The sequence below is a fragment of the Pieris brassicae genome, chromosome 7 (assembly GCF_905147105.1).
Source record: "Pieris brassicae chromosome 7, ilPieBrab1.1, whole genome shotgun sequence".
Classification (NCBI taxonomy): Eukaryota; Metazoa; Arthropoda; class Insecta; order Lepidoptera; family Pieridae; genus Pieris; species Pieris brassicae.
Genome location: NC_059671.1, coordinates 19,866,599 through 19,887,245, shown reverse-complemented (window position 1 = coordinate 19,887,245; position 20,647 = coordinate 19,866,599). Strand labels below are relative to the sequence as shown.

At 32.4% G+C, this 20,647-nt stretch overlaps 1 protein-coding gene across 1 annotated transcript in view; it reads left to right on the top strand.

The window, feature by feature from the left end:
- Positions 1-20,647, top strand: part of LOC123712502 (cardioacceleratory peptide receptor-like) — a 66,270-nt gene that overhangs the window by 32,177 nt on the left and 13,446 nt on the right. Inside the window, exons 2-6 of the mRNA XM_045665617.1 lie at positions 8,106-8,234; positions 10,917-11,052; positions 14,708-14,811; positions 18,023-18,116; positions 19,422-19,517. Coding sequence (XP_045521573.1) covers positions 8,109-8,234; positions 10,917-11,052; positions 14,708-14,811; positions 18,023-18,116; positions 19,422-19,517 — 556 coding nt within the window. The 5' untranslated portion in view covers positions 8,106-8,108. The remainder of the gene's footprint in view (positions 1-8,105; positions 8,235-10,916; positions 11,053-14,707; positions 14,812-18,022; positions 18,117-19,421; positions 19,518-20,647) is intronic.

The window sequence follows — 20,647 nt, the reverse complement described above, 5'->3', positions numbered from 1 at the left end:
AACTCTTGGTACTCTTAAAATAGCAAATCATGAAAAAATATCGCAAATTAATTAGAAGTAGCCTGTTTAGCACTAGTCCCAGGCCCTTTTTTCAACTACATAATCGTTAACTTTATTAATGACTTAATAAATTAAATGACTCCATGGATTAAGTAAGCTTTTAAATTGTCCGCGTAACATACAAAACGTTTGCTTTATGGCGCTATAAATGTCCTTTGTTAAATCTATCTAAGTGTCTATCATCTAATGAAATTTTAATATTAGCCGATATATAAAATTAATATTCATCGCTAAGCACGTTTTACTGTTTTCATAAATTTTTATCACTCCTCGTTTATAGCATCGTTATAAATTTTATAGGTCTCTACAAAATAATCAATATAGTGTAATTACGACTTCAATTGCTTAGTTTGAGAGGTTTTATGGTAGTTGTAATAATTATGAGTAAACTAATATTCTATATAGTGAAAATTAAGAGAATCTAAACCGTAAGGGCGGGAATTCGACTGTGTAGCACCTATTTGTAAATACATTAATTTAAGTCGTAGAACTTGGTCGTCGTCTTCCATTGGTTGTTTCCGTATGTCTTCTTGCAGACTGGTAATATTTTGACTACTCTGTACTTTGACCAAGATTATTTACCTATGATGTACCAATGTGTTTGTATGTTGCTTTTGCGTAATTGCAAGGTCTTGTTTGCCGTACTGCTGATTGAGGCTGAAAATATATGTGACCTGTATATTATTTTACGCTGAAATTGGAAAACTAGGCTTCCAAATACATGTGCTAAATCTTAATTTATCTAAGTCAAGACTTTTTTTTAATGAAATACGTTATCAGTCTTAGAAGTCAATTTCATTTTTATATACTTTTATTAAGATTTTAAGAATTGTGTCATGTGAAGCAACGTGTAATGATTGCAGCCTTACAAACAACCTGTTAAACAAAAACTTACTGATTAAAAATAGTGACAGGAGTTTCTTGCTTCTTTAGCCTTTAATTAAAAAAATGGAGGTTTTTTGGCGTTCAATAACTTACCAACATGAATCAATAATAATACATACAATTAATTAATAATTAATTGAATACTGAAATATTTTTTTCCACCATACAAGTATTCAGTTTTTACAATATTCTTAACCTTCTTATAAGAAAGAAGGTATTCTATTCTTATATATATATTATAAGAAGGTTAAGAATATTGTAAAAACTGAATACTTGTATGGTGGAAAAAAATATTTCAGTATTCAATTAATTATTAATTAATTGTATGTATTATTATTGATTCATGTTGGTAAGTTATTGAACGCCAAAAAACCTCCATTTTTTTATATATATATATATATATTAATGTAGTTTTTAAAACTTTGACTCTACATTAAGACATGTAACATTACGACAAAGCATAACTTAAGACTAATAAGTATGTAGATAGATAGTAGATATAGTAGACATGTAACATTACGACAAAGCATAACTTAAGACTAATAAGTAACTGAAGTCTAACCTAATTTACTAATAAGGATATTAAAAATATACTTACAGTCTATTTTAAAGGGAAGACACTGTTCTTGTTCTCTGTTGTTTTAATTTTTCACTTAAGGGCTTAACAGTGGTAGTTAAGCACTTAAGACTAACGTGCACTGTCCCACTGTCACATCTTTTAGTCGATACCAACTCCGGGGAAATAAATACAGATAACACAACCTTCTCTACAGCTATACTTTTACAGTGATACTTTTGACATTTAACACCTTTTGTCTTCAGTCACCGGTGACCACGCACGCTGTAAAGCACGCGAAACGACGGAAAAATTTAAATTTAAAATTATGTAATAATTATAAGTTTATAATAATACAAATAGCTTTAATCCGGTTAAATAATTGTTTTCTTTAAAAAATATATTTATATAATGTCGTCCTTGTGTCAGTGTACCTTTAATGCTGGCAGCATTACCCCGCACCTCTCCGATTTTAATCATAACGCGGACGAATGGCTCAGATAGTAAAATACTTTAGGTTTTTGAAGTGAATAATCGTTTAGCAGAAGTCAAGTCCAGTCGCGTTTATTAAAAGGTTTTACGAGTTAACAGCGGGATCTGAACCAAATTGATCACTTATTCTCTAACAAGGTGTCAGGGTCGGTATTATCGGGGACACATAAACCCTACTTACACCAACCCATAAAGGTCCTTTATTGTTTCTTTTATTATGTCTTTTTGCTGCTTAACTGTTTTTTCTCTGCTTGATTTGAGTTTATGAAGGTAAGAGTGGATTTGTGAAATATGTGAGTCGGTCGTAAGAGTACTGTAGTTCATATATCTTTTGGACCAAATCAATTTTGTTGGTGTCTATGTGTTGGTCACCGTCTTGAACACAGTATAAAAATGTATAACTATAGATATATACAAATCACTAACGTATGATATTGTTAAGCTTAAACAAAATGTCAAATTTATTATTAACAATATTTAACTAATATGTGGTTTAAAAGTTTAAATAACTATATATCATATGATTTATTCATTACACATTGTACTTAACATCGGTAAAAAAATAATGCTTCTAAATTGACGTGAAAGGCCTGTCAAAAAACTCTACGTCACTCTTTGAAATCCTCAAGGTTATTTAAATGTTTCATTATATAATGCTCCATAGAAAATCATAATTCAATTAATTATAAAGAAAATAAACTTCGACAAGTACAGAATTCTCAAAAATGTAAGGTTTTATCCTAATCGACGAACACTGTTGATCTTATCATATGCATAAATCACGTAGTGTTTAAGAAAATTGTGGCATTTTGGTACATATTAAGATTATTATCGTGTAAGTTATTGTATGATAAGAAAATTTAAAAGATACTTTTATCTCGGATGGCAGAATTCATTATCAATTTAAAAAATACTATCAAATAATGAGCTCAGGTTGAAGAAGTATCACTTATATTCAAGACAATACTTTGATTTATAATGCAGTTAAAATTAACTAGTTTTAATTGGTAAGTCTGAATTAATTTCGAAAATTGAACTTTAATATTCAATTCAAAATTTGCATTTTATTAACATTGAATTCTTTTTACTTAGGCAATTTAACGAGATATTAAGTGGGTAACACTGAAAATGTTTTGCCAGCCAGTTAGGCCAGGCCAGTTATTTCGAATTTAGAAGCCATGCTATGATAGGCTGCGATTAGCATTTCTTAATGAAGCTCCGTCTCGTGCCACTATTTACAATGAGCTTAACTTTCTACAATAAGTCGTTTTTCATTTGCTAAACATTTTCAGTGTTACCTAGGTATCAAGCTATTTGGACATTTCAATTATACATTGAAAAATTCATTGAAAGTATCGAATAGGTTGTTTTATCCTTGATGAATATTTGGATATCCGATCGTCTCTTTCATATATTTAAGATCTCAGCTATCTTAATCAACTTCACTTCTCGTAGTTTTATGTTTTTTGATGTTGACGTCGGTAACAGCCAGAGAAGCCAATATACAAAAAGAGCTGTGTTACACTAGGCTACGTTTAAGCGCACTCAAACACTTATTTTTTACACATACCAAGCGTACCCCAGAGAACAAAGTCGTAAAAGCAAAATTAATTTATCTCAGGAAAAATCAAATAAGTTAATGCTATTATTACTATGATACTAAATACATTACATGCAAATAAAAGCAATTTTTTGTCTATTGGATGATTTAATTATTGTTAAGTATTTAAAGTAAATAACTAAATGTAATATAGAATGAAGAACAAAAGCGTTTACGATTGTTTCACTGTTTACACATAATAAACACGACAGTGACGACACAGTAAACACACATTTCGACGAATGCTTAGAACGCAATTATCTATTACCACCGATTTCACGAAAATATAAGATTGGTGAAACAGGGATATATTATTACCAATAGTTATTCATTTTTAAACTGTCGCATTAACTGCTATGATTATTTAGTAGGATTACAATCTAAACTAACACTATATTTATGGTTGTTGCGATCTATTTCAGTGGAGGTATAATTAGGTAAACTATAACTAACAGTCACACAACATAATTTCCGTAGAATAATATGTTCGGGTTTTTTATAGTAAAATGTTTTTCAAAACTTCTGAAATATCGTAAGTCGTAAAAGTAATCTACGACTTTGTTCACCGGAGTAAGCGATATGTAATTTATACTATTATTTAAGTCTACATTACATAATCTGGTAGTGAAGTATTGTTATTTATAAAACGAAACGACCAAATAAAACAAAACATAGGGTATAACATAGGTATTTTTTAATGGCAAACGAGCCACAAAATAATATCCATGTGCGTAGTGTTGCAGGATGCATTGTCGTCCTTTAAGGTAGAAGTTCACTTTTTTTAAATTTGACAAATAATATTCCAGTACTAATAATAATATTTTTCATATCCAGAATGGTGTTTGTTTTTCAATATGCATTTTTCGTAATATTCCATGATATTCTAATCGCTTAATAAGGTCTTCCTTTTCGATAAATTTCGACATTCGAATCCCGTCCATAAATCAAACGGGATAAAGCAAACAGAACTTGTAATGATTTGTTAGGAAATAATTGAAATAGATTCAATATTTACAAATCATAACTGCCGAAATAATATATGAAGTTTACATATTTAGTTAAGGCTGATCCTTTGTTTCTGGATGTGAAAATATCTTAGTTTTATAAGTGTATAAATTTATATTTAGTCGATCCTCTCAATCATATAAGGCTTCACAAGATGCATCTAAGATAAGATAAGACTAAGACGCAACAGCGGTTAAAATTTAACTCCCTTGCGCCATTACACCGGGACAACACCTACCTCCGGTTCGTGAGTCAAAGTAAAATCGACAATTGTCATCCTTCTTTGATTGACACCGACTTAGCGCGAACAGCATTCATATTTTTGTTAGCGGTAGTTGATCTAGCTCTTAGGGTAGGAAATTAAACACTTCAATGGTGACTTAATTCAATATAATTTACTTCAAAAATTTTACGTGAACTGTATAACTTCAAACTTGTACGAAGAAAAAGCCCGTGCGCATGTGTCACAACCTCTTTTATAATCACAACTCCCTCCTCCGACTCGACCATCCCACTTCTGGGAGGTTGTCGAGTCAATTCGTAACAATTCGTAAACAACTGAACGAGTTAAATGAATAACTTGCACATGCGCACTTGTAGCAAGATTCTTAAGAATATGTTTCATAAAAATGTTTAGAATTTATTTAAATAAATGTTAGAAGCTAACATTTTGAATAACAATATAAGCTCTATATCTACCCGTATAAACCAACAAAATATGAAATATATATTACAGATACAGACTCGTTTATTATAAAAAAAAATATTGAAAGGTTTTAACAAAATGAAATCGTCATCTTATTATTCTAAGAACGTGCCTCAAGTCAATTAGGAAAGGGAAGGATAGTCCTAGAATTCATTATTTTAGACCGATGATTTTGAGGAAGTATTTTTAATTTAAAATGACCAACGGATAAATGGCTGAGTAAGTCAAAATAAGATTAATATTTCGTCACGTTTATTTCGAGACACGAGATCAATTATAAGCAAGAAAGCTTTGAGTGCCTGAAACGTATCGGGTTAATATAATAATAGTAAACGGGTCGTAAGACTAGCCGTCTTCATGATTTTTTTTATAGAGTAAGGAGTAAACGGCAGCTCACCTGTCGTTAATACCAGAGGGCTCGCGAGTGCGTTGCCGGTATTTAAGAAGTACTTCAATGAGCAGCTGGTTCTACTTATTGGTGGTCGAAGCAAACTACTTGAACAACGCTCAGTTGCAGAACGACGGACGTCGAGGTGAACGTGTGGAACATCCTGCCCCGACGCGGACGTCCATAGATAGGAAAATCATTGGTCCGGAAATAGGGCTTCAACACGCGACAAAAGAGTTGAAAAGTTCTACAACTTTACACATTACATATTATCGTAAGGAAATAATTCTTTTTCATTTATTTCATCCCGTTTGCGATTATCATATTTCTTACGAACCGTCGTATGAATTGGAAACTTTTCCACTTAAGTATTTATGAACTGGAAATAAGTTTTGCTTCAACGGTAATGTCTTCCTTTTTAACTTATAATCAAAACTGGAGTTGTACCTGGTTCTGTACGAATGTATCACGTAGTAGATACATAAATATTATGTATCGGATATCACATAAACTTTACAATATAAATTGTGATTCGAGAGGACACAACTGATTCCAAAAATGTTAGCTATATATATTTTCAATTACTATACATCTATCTGCTATGAACGGATGCAATTTTGTTAGGTAATAATGTTTTAATAGTATCATAGTTTCAGGCGAAATAGTTTTCGGAGACAGGGGCCATTGATCATTCACGCACACACATGTAACGCACACTCAAGTTTATGAAACATTTTCATTTAGTTACTGTATATTGGGTCTGAACCACAAAAAAATGTCATCACCTACAATTTGGGAATGTCCTAGTGTTCGAAACAGCGTCTGTAAAATAAAACATTGTTACAAGTTTTAATTAATACAATTTCATTATTTGTTTATCAAACACTTTTTTTGCATTACTTATTTGGTACATAAACATTTAGATACCTAACATACGTTAAGGGGGGATTTCTCTAACAAGCGATCTCATCCAGGTAACTCTAGTATGACAAGAGTAAACAAGAAATACTAAGGCTAAAGTGCAAAAGGTAACTTAATTTAAAAAATAAAATTACAAATGTAATAATAATAAAGGAGAAAATCAGTGGCGCTTTAACCTTTTTAGGTTTAGGCCTCATATTTCTGTAACATATTCATGATAATTTGTCAATCTAGTAGACAAGTAGGTGATTAGTTTCCTGTGCTAGACACACGCCGTCGACATTTTGGGCAATCCGGTTTACCGATGATAGTTTACGTGACCGTTCAAGCGTATGTTAATTGCGCACATGGAAATAAAGTCCACGGTCAAGCCGAGGATCGAACCTGCGACCTCAGGGCTGTCGCACGCTGAAGCGAACTAGGCCAACACTGCTCTGGATAGCTAATAAATAAAATGTGCACTTTTTCTTTGCCATGTGCCTTTTTTAAATCACTGTATACATATGTTTTAATTGCTTTGTTTTGTTCCATTAGTTTTGTCGAAATAACTATGTCTTGAATATTTTTGCACTTCTAGCTTGCCTAAATAATTTAATAAAAAATCTCACAGTCGTTGCCTGGAAAATATTGCTGGAAAGCGATAAGACCGCCAGTTACCCTTCGTTTTATTTAATTATAACAATTGGAATATATTTTTCTATGCAAAGAAGTGTTGATAAATAAATAAACATTTTATACTTCGTCATAAAGAAATCTTGACTCAAACTACATTACAATATATATTCTTACACATTCTTACACACACATATATATTCTTATACAACCACGGTCTATGATGAAAATTCATTGATCGCGATTTTATCTTCACCCCACTGAGTGTGGTTAGAAAAATTTAATTAAGATTAAAATCATTATATTGTTTGCGTTCACCCTCCTTAGGGAAAGTGACGATGTACTTCGATTTCCGTTCCTTCAAAAATATAGCCTGATATGAAAGTTTTTCGCTATTAAATTCTTATACATATCAAAAGGTCTATTAAAGTAACAATATATATCTATCTATACGTATACAACGTATGAAAGGTTTTTATATGATGATGTTTGTCATATATTTACGTTAAATATAAAAAAAATTTTTAAATATTGAATATATTTATAATTAATAACCAATTGCGTGAGTATTGATTGTCGTAGATAAGTTACATACTAATTTTGAAAATTGTTTTTATAGAACTGGAACACGGATGTTGAGTGATTGACAGAGCGCTCGCGATTGTGTTGCCGGGCATTTTAGAACAAAATTAGTAGTTAATATACGAGCTACAATTTTCAAGAATATATGGATTATAGCTATTCAGATGCTGTGATTATGGACTGTGGTAGTCCAGTAATTTTTGCAGAATCTGCACAGTTTGTTCCCGCATAACAAATCCCAAAATACAAATTAGACTTTTACAGTATATTAAATTTATCAAACTCTAATTTGTTTCAGAAAATGGATCCAGAGCTCTTCGAGGAAATGGAGGTCACGACCAGCCGGTCACTAGCAACCACTCTCTTCCCTGGACACAGCAATCTCACACAGAATGCCACCGACTTGAACATGTTCTTTTTCTATGATGTAAGTTCCAGTTCCAGAGAAAAAATACACGCTATTGATCGTTGATCGTTTAGTAGTCACATATTAGAACTTTAGATGGCAATTCTGTCGCATAATGTGTCGGCGGTAGACGCATTTTATTTATTTATTTATAGTATCAATAGCACGAGTATGTAAACAGTGTGACTATAGATACACAAATACATAGAGTGATCATATACTGGTCATATATGTACCATAGTATTGTCTTTTGTTAAAATATCTTTTACACATTAAGAAAAACACTTTTTGAACGGATTAAAGCTATGTATTATATATAAAACTTACATAATTCTAAATTTTTCCGACGTTTCGCGTACTTTTCAGTGTGCGTGGCCACGGTGACTGAAGACGAAAGGTGTTAAATGTCAAAACTATCACAGCTACAGAGAAAGTTGTTTTATCTGTATTTATATGTACCAGTCAATGCGGTCAATCATCTATATTAAATGTTCTATCGACAATTACCAACACAGACGTAGTTTGCGATAAATCCTCTTCCACAATCGCCTTTAACTCTTCGTTGCCAACTTTGGTCTCCGTCCACGAGGTTTGTTCTGCAGGTCAACATTTCCAGAACAAAAACGTTGCAATCAATAAGGCGCTGTGTTGTCTTTTGCGACACCGCCACCATTATGATCACTAATCATTTGAGCCACAGCACTGGTGCCACAAAGCTCCTACTCGTAAATAACGTTTTCCATTATATAAATAGAGTGACGCAAATAAAAACAATTAAAACGGGAAAATGAAATGAATAATATTTGTTTTCGAAATACAAAATGCAGGAGTAACTAGCTGTAAATAATTGAATTTGGAATTCATAGGCAAATAAATATTTCAAATCAAAGTACGACAAAACGTCAATTTCATATGAACCTAATTCTACTAATATTTTGGTATATAGACGCCGTGACAGCACAAATTCCTAAAAATAGATCTTTTTTTGGCCAAACGAGCCTGGTTACTTCAAATGAAGTACTTACCATGGTTATCGGTGACGCTGGGCTTACGGGTGTTTTCGGTCTTTAAGAGATTGTTACGCTCTTTTATAAAGGCACTTCTGCAAAGAGCGTACGTGAATTCAGCTCAGCTTCAGCAGCAGCTGATATTAATCTGAACAATACTTCAAAAACTTCTGAAACCAACTTTAGTCGAGTCTCTGGTATCGTCTAAGTCCATTGGCTAAATAGCTTTACATTATCTCCTTTATTTACTTCATAAATGGACCATGCGTATGGAAGTAGCACTCATACACTGAAATATACAATCACATAAAGTAAATTGCGCCCACACGTTGAGGTAGATTAGTATAATAAAAGCTGAAAGGTTTAATCGTGTAATGGGCCGTTGTCGTCATGGACAGATAAGAATTATTTAATAGATATGAGATTCTGTTCAGTGATTTTTGTGGGCTTTACATTTTTTCATTGCATTGATTCTAATTCTTAGTTAGAAACGAAAGCAGTCTTACACGTTGGTTTTATTGTGTTTCGTGAATTTGCATATAAACATTTAACACAGACTACCATCTACAAAAGAATAATTTCCGCATATCAATTGGTCTCTTTTTTGCGTGTTTATACAGCCAGCATCCGGCAGCTGACTTTTCAAAAAAGTTTGCATATATTTTGTACATATTCCTTTTTCAAACTACATATATCGCACCGATTTGAGTTATTGCCAAAACGGATGTGTATTCGACTGCAAGTTGAACAATCGTTTGATGTACCGCTTCCTACACAATAAATGCGCTAGAGTATCACGTACGAATGGTCAAATACAATAATGTTGACGTTATAGCCTTTTTGGCAGGCACTCACGCCACGCTCTCCTGTCAATAAAATGAAATTTATCGCCACGTAAACAACAATGTTTTAAGGTGGACTTTTTTATTGAATTATAAGATGTTTTCGTTTGTGCGTACTTTGTCCTATTCTAGAGTTCTTGGATAGTAAAAAATCATTAACAGTTAAAGTGTCTACAATCATCTAATGTGGCCCCTAAATCCCGATCTACAGCGCATATATCTATGATTTATTTTAATTTGTTTGATTTGATAAATAAATTTGTGACATATTTATTTAGTTGTAATAACTTCGACCAAATCATTTCGATTAAAAATATTTTAAAATATAATTGTTAATTTTTCTATTATACTATGAGTATACTCTTCCAAGACACGGCAATTAAAGTAGTTTTAACAAACGATTTAAAATTTAAATTAATATGTACGTGTGATCCTAATTGTGAGAATGTTTTATTGTTCAAAAATGTAATCATAAAAATCTGTGGTGAACGTATAATCAATCTCATAGTATTGCGTTAAAAATAACAGTCTGGTACAAATGCTATTTTTAATACGAGATTCAATAAAGGTTATTGACCTAGAAATGTGTGTCAGTGATAATTTTGTACAATCTGAACTTTCGCAGTAATCTATTTTTAACATATTTAAAATATAGTTTCTTCATACCATCTAGAAATAAAACTCTTATTGATAACAATGTAAATATAAATCGAGACATTTTATCAAGAAACAATTCTTTCCAAAGAATCGATCATATGGATTGCACGCAAAACATCTTCTGTTTAGAGATTTTATCAAAGTTATTTTTCTTATATAATTGATGTCGGTACCATTCATAATCCCTTTTTTCACAGTATATTCAGTTTCCGGTGATGTGGCTTCTCTTCGTGTTGATCGTTCTCTTAAACGCATCGGTGATAGCCGCTCTCCTCTGTACAAATGCAAGGAAAAGTCGAATGAATTTCTTCATAATGCAACTTGCGATTGCTGGTAAGTTAAATAATAATGTTCTGAAGCCATAGCTATATTGAGACTTTTATTAAAGAACTCCCTGTTCTTATTCTGTGCAAACGGAGGGCTCATCCGGTTAAGTGATAGAGCCGCTCATGGACATTCTCTATGCCTTTTAAGAATAGGTACGGTTTTTTCTTAAAGGACCCTAAGTCGAATTGGTTCGGAAATATTTTAGTGGGCAGCTGGTTCCACATAGCGGTGGTGCGCAGCAAAAATTGCCTTGAAAAACCCTCAGTCGTGTCGCGAGTGCGAGCTCTCTGGCACTGAGTGTCCATGGGCGGCGGTATCACAGAACATCAGGTGAGCATCCTGCCCGTTTGCCCCCTGTTCTATAAAAAAATCGACAATCTACTATAATGTCGTAAAATATAAATTGAAGACAGTGTGTTTGCTTATTAACGGGAAGATATTATGGAACCTGTAATAACTATACAAACCTTACAATATCAAGTTGGACAGTGTCCCGAATCGATTTTGTTAAAACCTGAATGTTCGTCTTAAACGTATATTCACTGAACCTGCCTAAGTTTTTAAAACACTTTCTTACCGGGAATCAAACCCCAAGCAAGCAACAGATGGATTCTTTAATAGCAAGCAAATATTGTCAATTGACAGACACGCGACTCTTTAAAAAGATACTTAATGCTGTCATCCGGATGCGTAAACGTCTTTGACCGGACCGGCTCCTAATCGGCTTCCCTCATAGAGACCCTCGCGCAACGCTTTCGCCTTCCCGACTAACCACAAACAAACGACGCTCGCCATTGTAACATTTTACATCCATGAGAACATTTAATTAACAACTTTAGCTGATTTGCTCGGATTTTCGGTTGATATTAACAAGTTTTAAAATACTCCGCAAATAATATACCAAAATTATACAAAACCCTAAAGGTTAATCGGTCTTTTCACCTTAATTAATGAACGAAACTTATTTAATTAGTAGAATATTTTGTAGTAGATGGATGTTTGATGCAATACTAAAATGAGTACTAATTATATTATGAGAAATACATGTAACGCGCAAACCTTTACCCTTATTATTTTACTCCGAGGCGAGGGTTATTTACTTGATCAGATTTTTTACTACTCCAAAGAAAAAGAAATTAAATTGTTGAGACACATATGGTTGTTAAATAGTTGGTGTATGTAATGAGGATTATTAGAGCAAACTACGTATTTAAGTTATTATATTGTAGAATCTAATTTATAAGGTTATGTTTGTACAATTATTTTTTCATATTTATATCAACTCAAAATCGATCACCACATTATCATGCTATGTAGTTAGTGTTCTGTACATATGTTAACTATAGATTGTAGTAACTTTAGTATTACGAACTTCGATTTTTATTTCATGTTACTTTTTTAAGTTGCGGCTTTGTAATATATATCAAAAAACATCAATCGAAGAAACAACGACTCATGAAACGTACAGTCCGTTTGAAGCGTTACAAAAATGTTTAATATAAATAAATTGAAAAAAATGCCTAAATCAAAATTGATAAACTAAAAATGACATTATTTATTACACTCAATTGCCGTATCTAAACAAAAAATTGAATTTTAAAAGCTTTTAAACGTGTTGAAGTTTTAAGAACGTTATCCTAAATTTCAGTGAAATTGTTTTAAAAGCATTTATGAGCTTAAAAGTTGAGGCAGTGAAATGGAATTAATAGGAATAACATTTATTTAGAAGCCATGTGTTTGAAATACGACTTATTTTTTAGTTTCTGATTTTGAAAAAAACTAATCAAGTGGGTTATGTGTAAATTAATCCCCTTAACAATAAATATGAGGATTTATTTCAAGTGAATCGATTTTCTTCATATATTCACATTAAAAGATAATCAAACTATTTGGAACAAATAATAAAACAGCTGATCATAGACATCCGCCATCTTGTCTGTCAACCTACTTTAATAATTGTCTTTGATGGCACTAACACAGGAAGTGACCGAAAACATTGTAAGTAGTTGTACAATAAAAAAAAACCAGTTGAGATAACGTCTTTTAAAATGGAGGTAAAAAGAAAAAAAACATATTAATATTATTTACGTCAATAAATTTACGAAATCTAGACAAAAGAAAATATGTTCATGAATACCTAAGATATAGTATTTACGATATAATTTTACCAAAGTTAGATCCATAGGGCAGTGTACATTTAATGCTGGCAGCATTTCATTGCTGTATTGCGATAATTATTCGTTGAGCGAGGAAAACATCATCTCTGGGGTCACTGGTACTATTTACCTGGAGTCAAATTAAATCTTTAATGTATTAAATATCAAGAAATAAATTAAATCTTTAATGTATTAAATATCAAGAAATATTAGCAATTATTTATGAAGCGGCCTTTATAAGAAAAGTCCTAAAACTTTTTACCATCAATTTACGATTACCATAGTAAATCGCTATTCCTATATAATAGAGGCACTTGAACCCAACGGCCCATGTCTCTACTCCAAACTCTAATAAACACAATCGAAGTTGGCGGAAAGACTCTTATATTTGAGTTATTTATTATTTTCCGTAGTTATACGTAAGATACAATTTTAATAATATTTTCATAAACAAATAAAAAGCTCATCTGTTATCAAAACACTTCATTGCTATGCGGAAACATAGTTTCAAAACAGCACTTAAAAATAATGATATTCATGGAACAAACACTTTGACCATTTTCTCTTTGAGGAGATCTCATCGCTTCAATACATCCATCAACGACCCCTTCACCGACTGAAAGACGTGTCAAAAATCTAAAGTAGAGAAATCTCAAGACAAACTATTATAGCCTCTATTACATTGGGATAGCGATTTACTATGGTAATCGTAAATTGATAGTAAAAAGTTTTAAGATTTTTCTTATAATGGCTGCTTCATAATAAATTGTTAATATTTCTTGACATGCAATAGACCTCGTTTTACTAACCTTTCCTTAATTATCGTGATTCATAAGTATATAAAATATTTTAAACTGATTGTAAATTTTTATACATATGAACAAAATAATAGAAAACAGTTAAGTTAACTGTAAGTTTCTCACTTTCTCAGGGTATTAATAATTCACGCGGATAGCCCACTACTGAATTATTATTTATTGCTGTATATTATTATATCTTGTATGTGGCCTTATATATGTCTTTGATCATTTATATTCTGAGACTGGTATACGTTGTAGATTTTTGGAAATATCATTTTGTTCAATGTGTTCGAACTTCGAAATAGCCTATCAACAATAACAATATACAGTCTATATTATCTATTAGAAGTAAAAAAACTAAATTAAATTTCAAGTTCATTTCGTCTTTCGTAGAATAAAATAGCGGTTTGCTCCGGCCTTAATAAAGTTATTTTAACCAATATAAACAGTCGAATTCACGAAAATTTATAAATAGTTCTGTTTTTTGTATTCCGCGGATTATAACGTTCAGTGTTGTGTTCGACCTTCAAACTATTATGATTATAATCTATCAAAATCATGTTTCCATAAAGTCTATGAATAATTTGAAAACAATACGTCGAATTGTCTAAATAAACTTTTAAAAATAGAACAAATAGTGATTCATCTATATATGTATTAGTTTTAGATGTAAGTAAAATTTTAGTATATAAATTACGCTTACAGATCTGATGGTTGGCCTGTTATACGTGTTTGTGGATATACTGCAGAAGATAACAATCGCTTGGTTGGCTGGAGAGTTTATGTGCAAATTCGTCAAATTTTTACAGGTAAGGTTAAGATTAGAGTAAGGCTTTTCTTTGACAACGTTTTTTTTTAATCATGTTACACGATAATACAATCTAAATCATGGTCTATTGAAACAGTGTATACTTTGGTTTGTATTGATGCAAACGTAGACTTATCAGGAGCGCGACAAATACTTATAAAAAAATTTCCTCAATTTGTTTTTAATTTTGCTTAATTACAGGCCAGGTAGTACATTTATTAGCCACCGTTGCAAATACATAACTTTAGTTTCTGGCCATAGGCATTATTTTCTATCGAAGTACAACTTGCGTTACAGCTCGTGTCTCAACGATAGTGAACGTCGTGATTTTTGCAAATAAGAACAGATTCCTGGTGAATACTAAAATTGTTGATGAAATTATGTGCTAAAATATAAAAGTCATTTTATAAGGTCTATTTGACCTTATATCTTCTACAGGGTCCCAAACAACGCACTTTAGACAATTTTGTTTTCTGTTTAAACTTTAAGAAAGTTCACAATTCAATTGTTATGGAATCAAAAGCGTTAAAGCTTTAAGGTTAAAATTAGATCAGATAATAATTTATATACACATGTACACACATAAATATTACACTTACGTCATTACGTTATTTTAACATGCAACAATATAAATTAGGTAAGTAAATATTTTTTCTTCTTATCACGCTCTAGCCTTTTTGTATTTGTTATTTATGTTACATTTTTTTTAAATACCGTTAGTTTATTGGTGTGTTGTAGCTACTAAAAAAAATAACACTGTTTCGTTTATTATGGAAAATTAAGACGAGCCTTAAATTCTCATCGATTTACGAAGGCTTTGGGACAAAATTAAGTGAAGTGCGTGACCCACAGTTCCTTGGAGACACTTAATTAACTTATTTGCTGGCGTCTTGGATTGAGGAATGGATTGCTGGTGACCTAGCGTGGTATAAGATTTTCTATAAAATTAAGTATTTTATATGAACTTAATTAACTCGAAAACTAGTACATCAGTAACATATTGATACGAAGACGGGTCGACTGCAATGTTTCTAGATTTTTCCACTACTTAGAGAACTTTTCAGCGGGCTGTATTATGATGTCTGACCGTTTCATGAGAGGGTCAATCATATTAGAAAATTGTAATTTCCATAATGTTTCCCTAGTTTTCAGGAAGCTGAAACATTTTTTCACTAGGTTTCAGACCATGTGTAGTCGTGTGGTGCAGTTTTCAGGAGACCCGTATTCAGGCGTTTTCAGGCTAGGTATACACCTTTGATGAAGGAATATTCTAGACCAAACTTTCTAGGTGTGAGACAAGGACGAAATGATACGAGAGAGAGAGAGAGAGAAGATCGGAACTTTCTCGAAACTAGACTGAGCACTCTAGAACGGCGTACGACAAGGACGGAGCAATGTGAGAAGGAGAGAAAGAGTGCGGACGTTCTAGAATTGTACAATCGCTACTCAGTAGCTATCCCGCCTAGAGAGTTCTCGAATATTGTTTAGAATTATTCCCAGGGATATATAAGCGAACCTTTAGTTGTGAATGCGATAACAAGAGAGAAACAACGAAGCGATAAAGTGCGAATAAAGTGAATATAAGTGATAAAGTACTGTGTGAAGAGTGTATAAGTGAAGTAATAAGTGATTGATTTTGTGTGTTATAAGTGCATTTCTGCAATTAATTTGTGCCCATAAATTCCTCATTGATTTTTCAAGAAATAAACCCTTGAAGAAATCTACGGCATTTTCTATCCGATCCCCTAGCTCGTAACAATATATATACATCATTATAAATAATCTTTTAGTCAGTTCAGAGGTTAAAAAATGAAATACATGGCTTAGTGAACAGTATAAAAGAAGACTTATGGTGCGATCTAGGTAGTCATCAATATTTAATGTTAATAAAAAAAACAATGGCGCTACAACCTTTTTAGGTCTGGGACTCAGATATCTGTATCTGTTTTATGATCATTTGTTAATCTAATAAGCAAGTAGGTGATCAGCCTTTTGTGCCTGACGCACGCCGTAGAAATTTTAGGTCTAAGGCAAGCCGGTTTCCTCACGATGTTTTCCTTCACCGTTCGAGCTAAAGTTAAATGCGCACATAGAAAGTAAATCCATTGGTGCACAGCCGGGGATCGAACCTACGACATCAGGGATGAGAATCGCACGCTGAAGCCACTAGGCCAACACTGCTCTATTTAATTACTTTAATGTTAATAGACAATTGTAATTGGTGACTTAAAAAAGAACTGTCATTTGACCCAGTCTCCCCTTGCATCTAATGTATTCTACAAAACATCACCTTGGGTTATTGTAATTTCAATTTAAAAGTCGGGCTAAATATACAGCTATATACCAATGCTAGTTCTTAATGAATCCTTCTAAAGATATAATTATGTTTCAAGTAATAAATTTGTGCGTAAGTTGAACTCCTATGAACAGCTGTCCATGACACTTATTTTTCAGTTGCATTTGAAACGATTCGTTCCAAGGTTTAAGATAATAAGTGCCCCTTAAATCTCTTTAATGTGAAAGCTCGTTTTACTATACCTGAGAGCTTTCTCGAAGATGCTTCAAAAAGATAGTTCGTTTAAAAATAATAGTGTGTTCCTAAATTACACTTTAATTTTTTTTACTATTTTAACTAATGGCAAACTATATTCGTAAGATTTTCGTTAAATTTATCTTGAAGCGAGTTTTGGGTGGTTACGCAGAGAGTGCTTAACACATGAGAATAATTTTCTGTGAAACAATAATTACACACATATACCAATGATGCTACAACCTCTGGGCCTCAGATTTCTGAATTTGTTACGTGACCATTTCTAATGATAGGTGATCTTTTTGTGCCTGACACACGCCATCGACTTTTTGGTTCTAATGTGAGGAAACTGAAACGGGGTTTCCTCTAGATGTTTTCCTTCACCTCACGTGCGAGTGTTAAATTATCACACAGACAGAAAGTCCAACCCAGGACCCACGAATTTAGAGTCGCACGCTGAAGCCTAGGCAAACACTGTAGTTAAACAAGAATTATTTTGAATTAAAATAAGCAACAGATTACATGCCTGTAAAATGCATTACTGAAATAGATGTGTCTGCCTTATTACTGTCTTTTATACAAAATATTTACTAATAATCGTTATTTTAATTTTAAAATAGGATTGATAGTTTCATTATTTTGAAATTTAAAAAAAAAATCTTTTGACCTACTTTCTTTTCAGGCAGTGGTCATGTATGCATCAACGTATGTACTTGTCGCCTTAAGTATAGATCGTTGCGATGCTATCACCAATCCAATGAATTTCTCAGGAAGTTGTGAGTATTACGTGTATATAGTAATAACTATAATTAGGCGTTTAAGTTAATCATATGAACTTTACCTCCATACCCAAAAAATCTGAATTGGGTGGTCATTGCGAATAAGAAAACAGTCGTGCTGGATAAATTTACATTTAATATTATTAGTGTAATAATCTGAAATGTCAAAATTAAGGTTCGTCACATTTTGCCCAAATGTTGCCTATTCTATACAGTTTTTGATTGTCAAATGTCAAATGGAGTGTATATGTACGTTACAAAATATCAAAATAATATTCGTTCATTTTTTAAAAATTTATAAATAATAAGGTGAGATGTGGAACAATCTACGGTAGATACATTAAAATGTTAACTCATGAGGTGATTAACATGTACATGTGAAGGGCGTTGACATAAAGTTCATTATAACACACAGAAATGTCGTATTAATTTTCTGTTATTATAAGACAACTTATACGTGCTTTCCCATACGTAGTGAAATTATGTTGTTCTCTCAAGTGTATTAAACTTGACAGTAAAATACTTTGTCATAAATATTTGTAGTGTTGTGGATTTTAACGTAGCATACGCTAATTTTAGTTGCGGTTGTTTTTTTTAATGTTACATCGTACAGGGTTTAATGCAGCATTCCCTTGCTGTACTGCGATACTTTTTCATACAGCAGCTCTGGGGTACTAGGTAGATGCCTGGTACCAGGCGGCAACCGAAGCAGGCCCAAAAGTCTCCACTCTAAACTTGGATATATTATTAAAATCGCGGAGCTTATAAAATGTCTGGATAGCTTAATATTTGAATAGAAAGCCAGATTGTTGTCATACATTAATTATAACTACTTTTTATATAAATATACATTTTGCAAAAACGTATCAACATTTGAAATATTAAATGTTGCATTACTAAGAAAATATAATGAAATTTATTTTTAATATATTCACGACCTACAGTGTTTTGAAAGGACAATAATGATTACATTCATTATAATATAGATCGCCTAAATTAAAGGGAAATAATTTACACAACTACCACGCCTATTGGTAGTAACATTATTATTTAAAATTCTCTTGTATTATATTTGTTTTTGAATAAAGATACAGGGAAAGATACGCGCCAAAGGGCTGCGGTGTTTTTAGTGGGTGGTGCCTTGCCACCCCTCTGAATAGTACAGGGATTTAAGTGTAGGCCCAGCCCCACAGTCCCCACGTCAAGGTCCTTGGCGCGAGCCTGCGTAAGCGCATTTTCACCTCATATACGAAAAAGAAAATTGAGCCACTGTATGGAGCATTAATGTTTTTTTTTATTCAGGGAATCGCGCGCGTGCTCTCATCGCAGCAGCTTGGATCATCAGCATCATTTTCTCTATTCCTATATTAATTCTATACGAAGTAAAGGAAATGCAAGGTAAGAAACCAGTTGTAAATAGTGTGGTAGAAGAGATTATTAGAAATTATTTACTATAAAAATAAATGAGTCCAAATGCACCTTTTTTACTACGTACCTGTCACTGCTTATCAAAGCGTAAACATATGGAGCAAGAGACAAACAGAAAGGAAGAGAAAGAGACGAAAGAGTAGATAAAAAGTGCAATTCGATCAGTTTATATGAATTAGGATAAATGAATAAAGAATAAAATCCCATGAACGGCTGACTCTTATAATATATGTATATGAAATATGTATATTTGTGAGTGAACATACGCGCATCCTAACCCAATACAGAATATAATTTTGGAGAGACGTGAAAAAACAATTGAAGTTCTGTAGAAATTTTAGCAAATAATAAGGTAATATAGCATCACGATTCACTTGTATATTTCGTAATTCGGAGTTTTACAAAGAATTGTGTTGTTCTTAAAAGTAAGCTGGTTTCTGAAAGGCTTTTTTGCAAAGGCCAGTTTTCTTCAAGCACAAAGTTGTACTCGTCCATTGTTCCCAGATCTTTGTTCGTGTTGATCAAATCTGATTGTAAAGTTTGGAATTAGTTTTTAATGTTATGTATTAAATTCCAATAAGATATTCCATTAATATATAAGTTCACTTTCAGGAATGTTAATAATCTTTAATAAACTCTGGCTAAAAGGTTGAAGTACCTCACCGGAGATCAATCTGCCAATATCTCATTATCAAGATTTGTAATTACCCGCGGTTAAACTTCCAAATTCAAATTCGAATATTATTTAATATAAACGGGTAATAAGTCGTATATATATAATACATACAATGAATGTAACATTTAAATGATATATCCAGAGATTATGACTACAATACTAATATTCAACTATGTTGTTTTGAATAGAACACTTTTTTAACGGATTGAAACTATGTATTATTATAAACTTATAATTATTTTACATGGGGCGACTGGGGCCTGTCTTACATAGGGCAAACTAAACGCAATATGTCCAGCAGACTCAAAGAACACATCGTGGACACAAGACATAGACGACACACAAAATCAGCAGTCTGTGAACACACACCAGATAGGCCTAATCATTACATACGCTTTGACCAACCGAAAGTACTTGCGAAAGA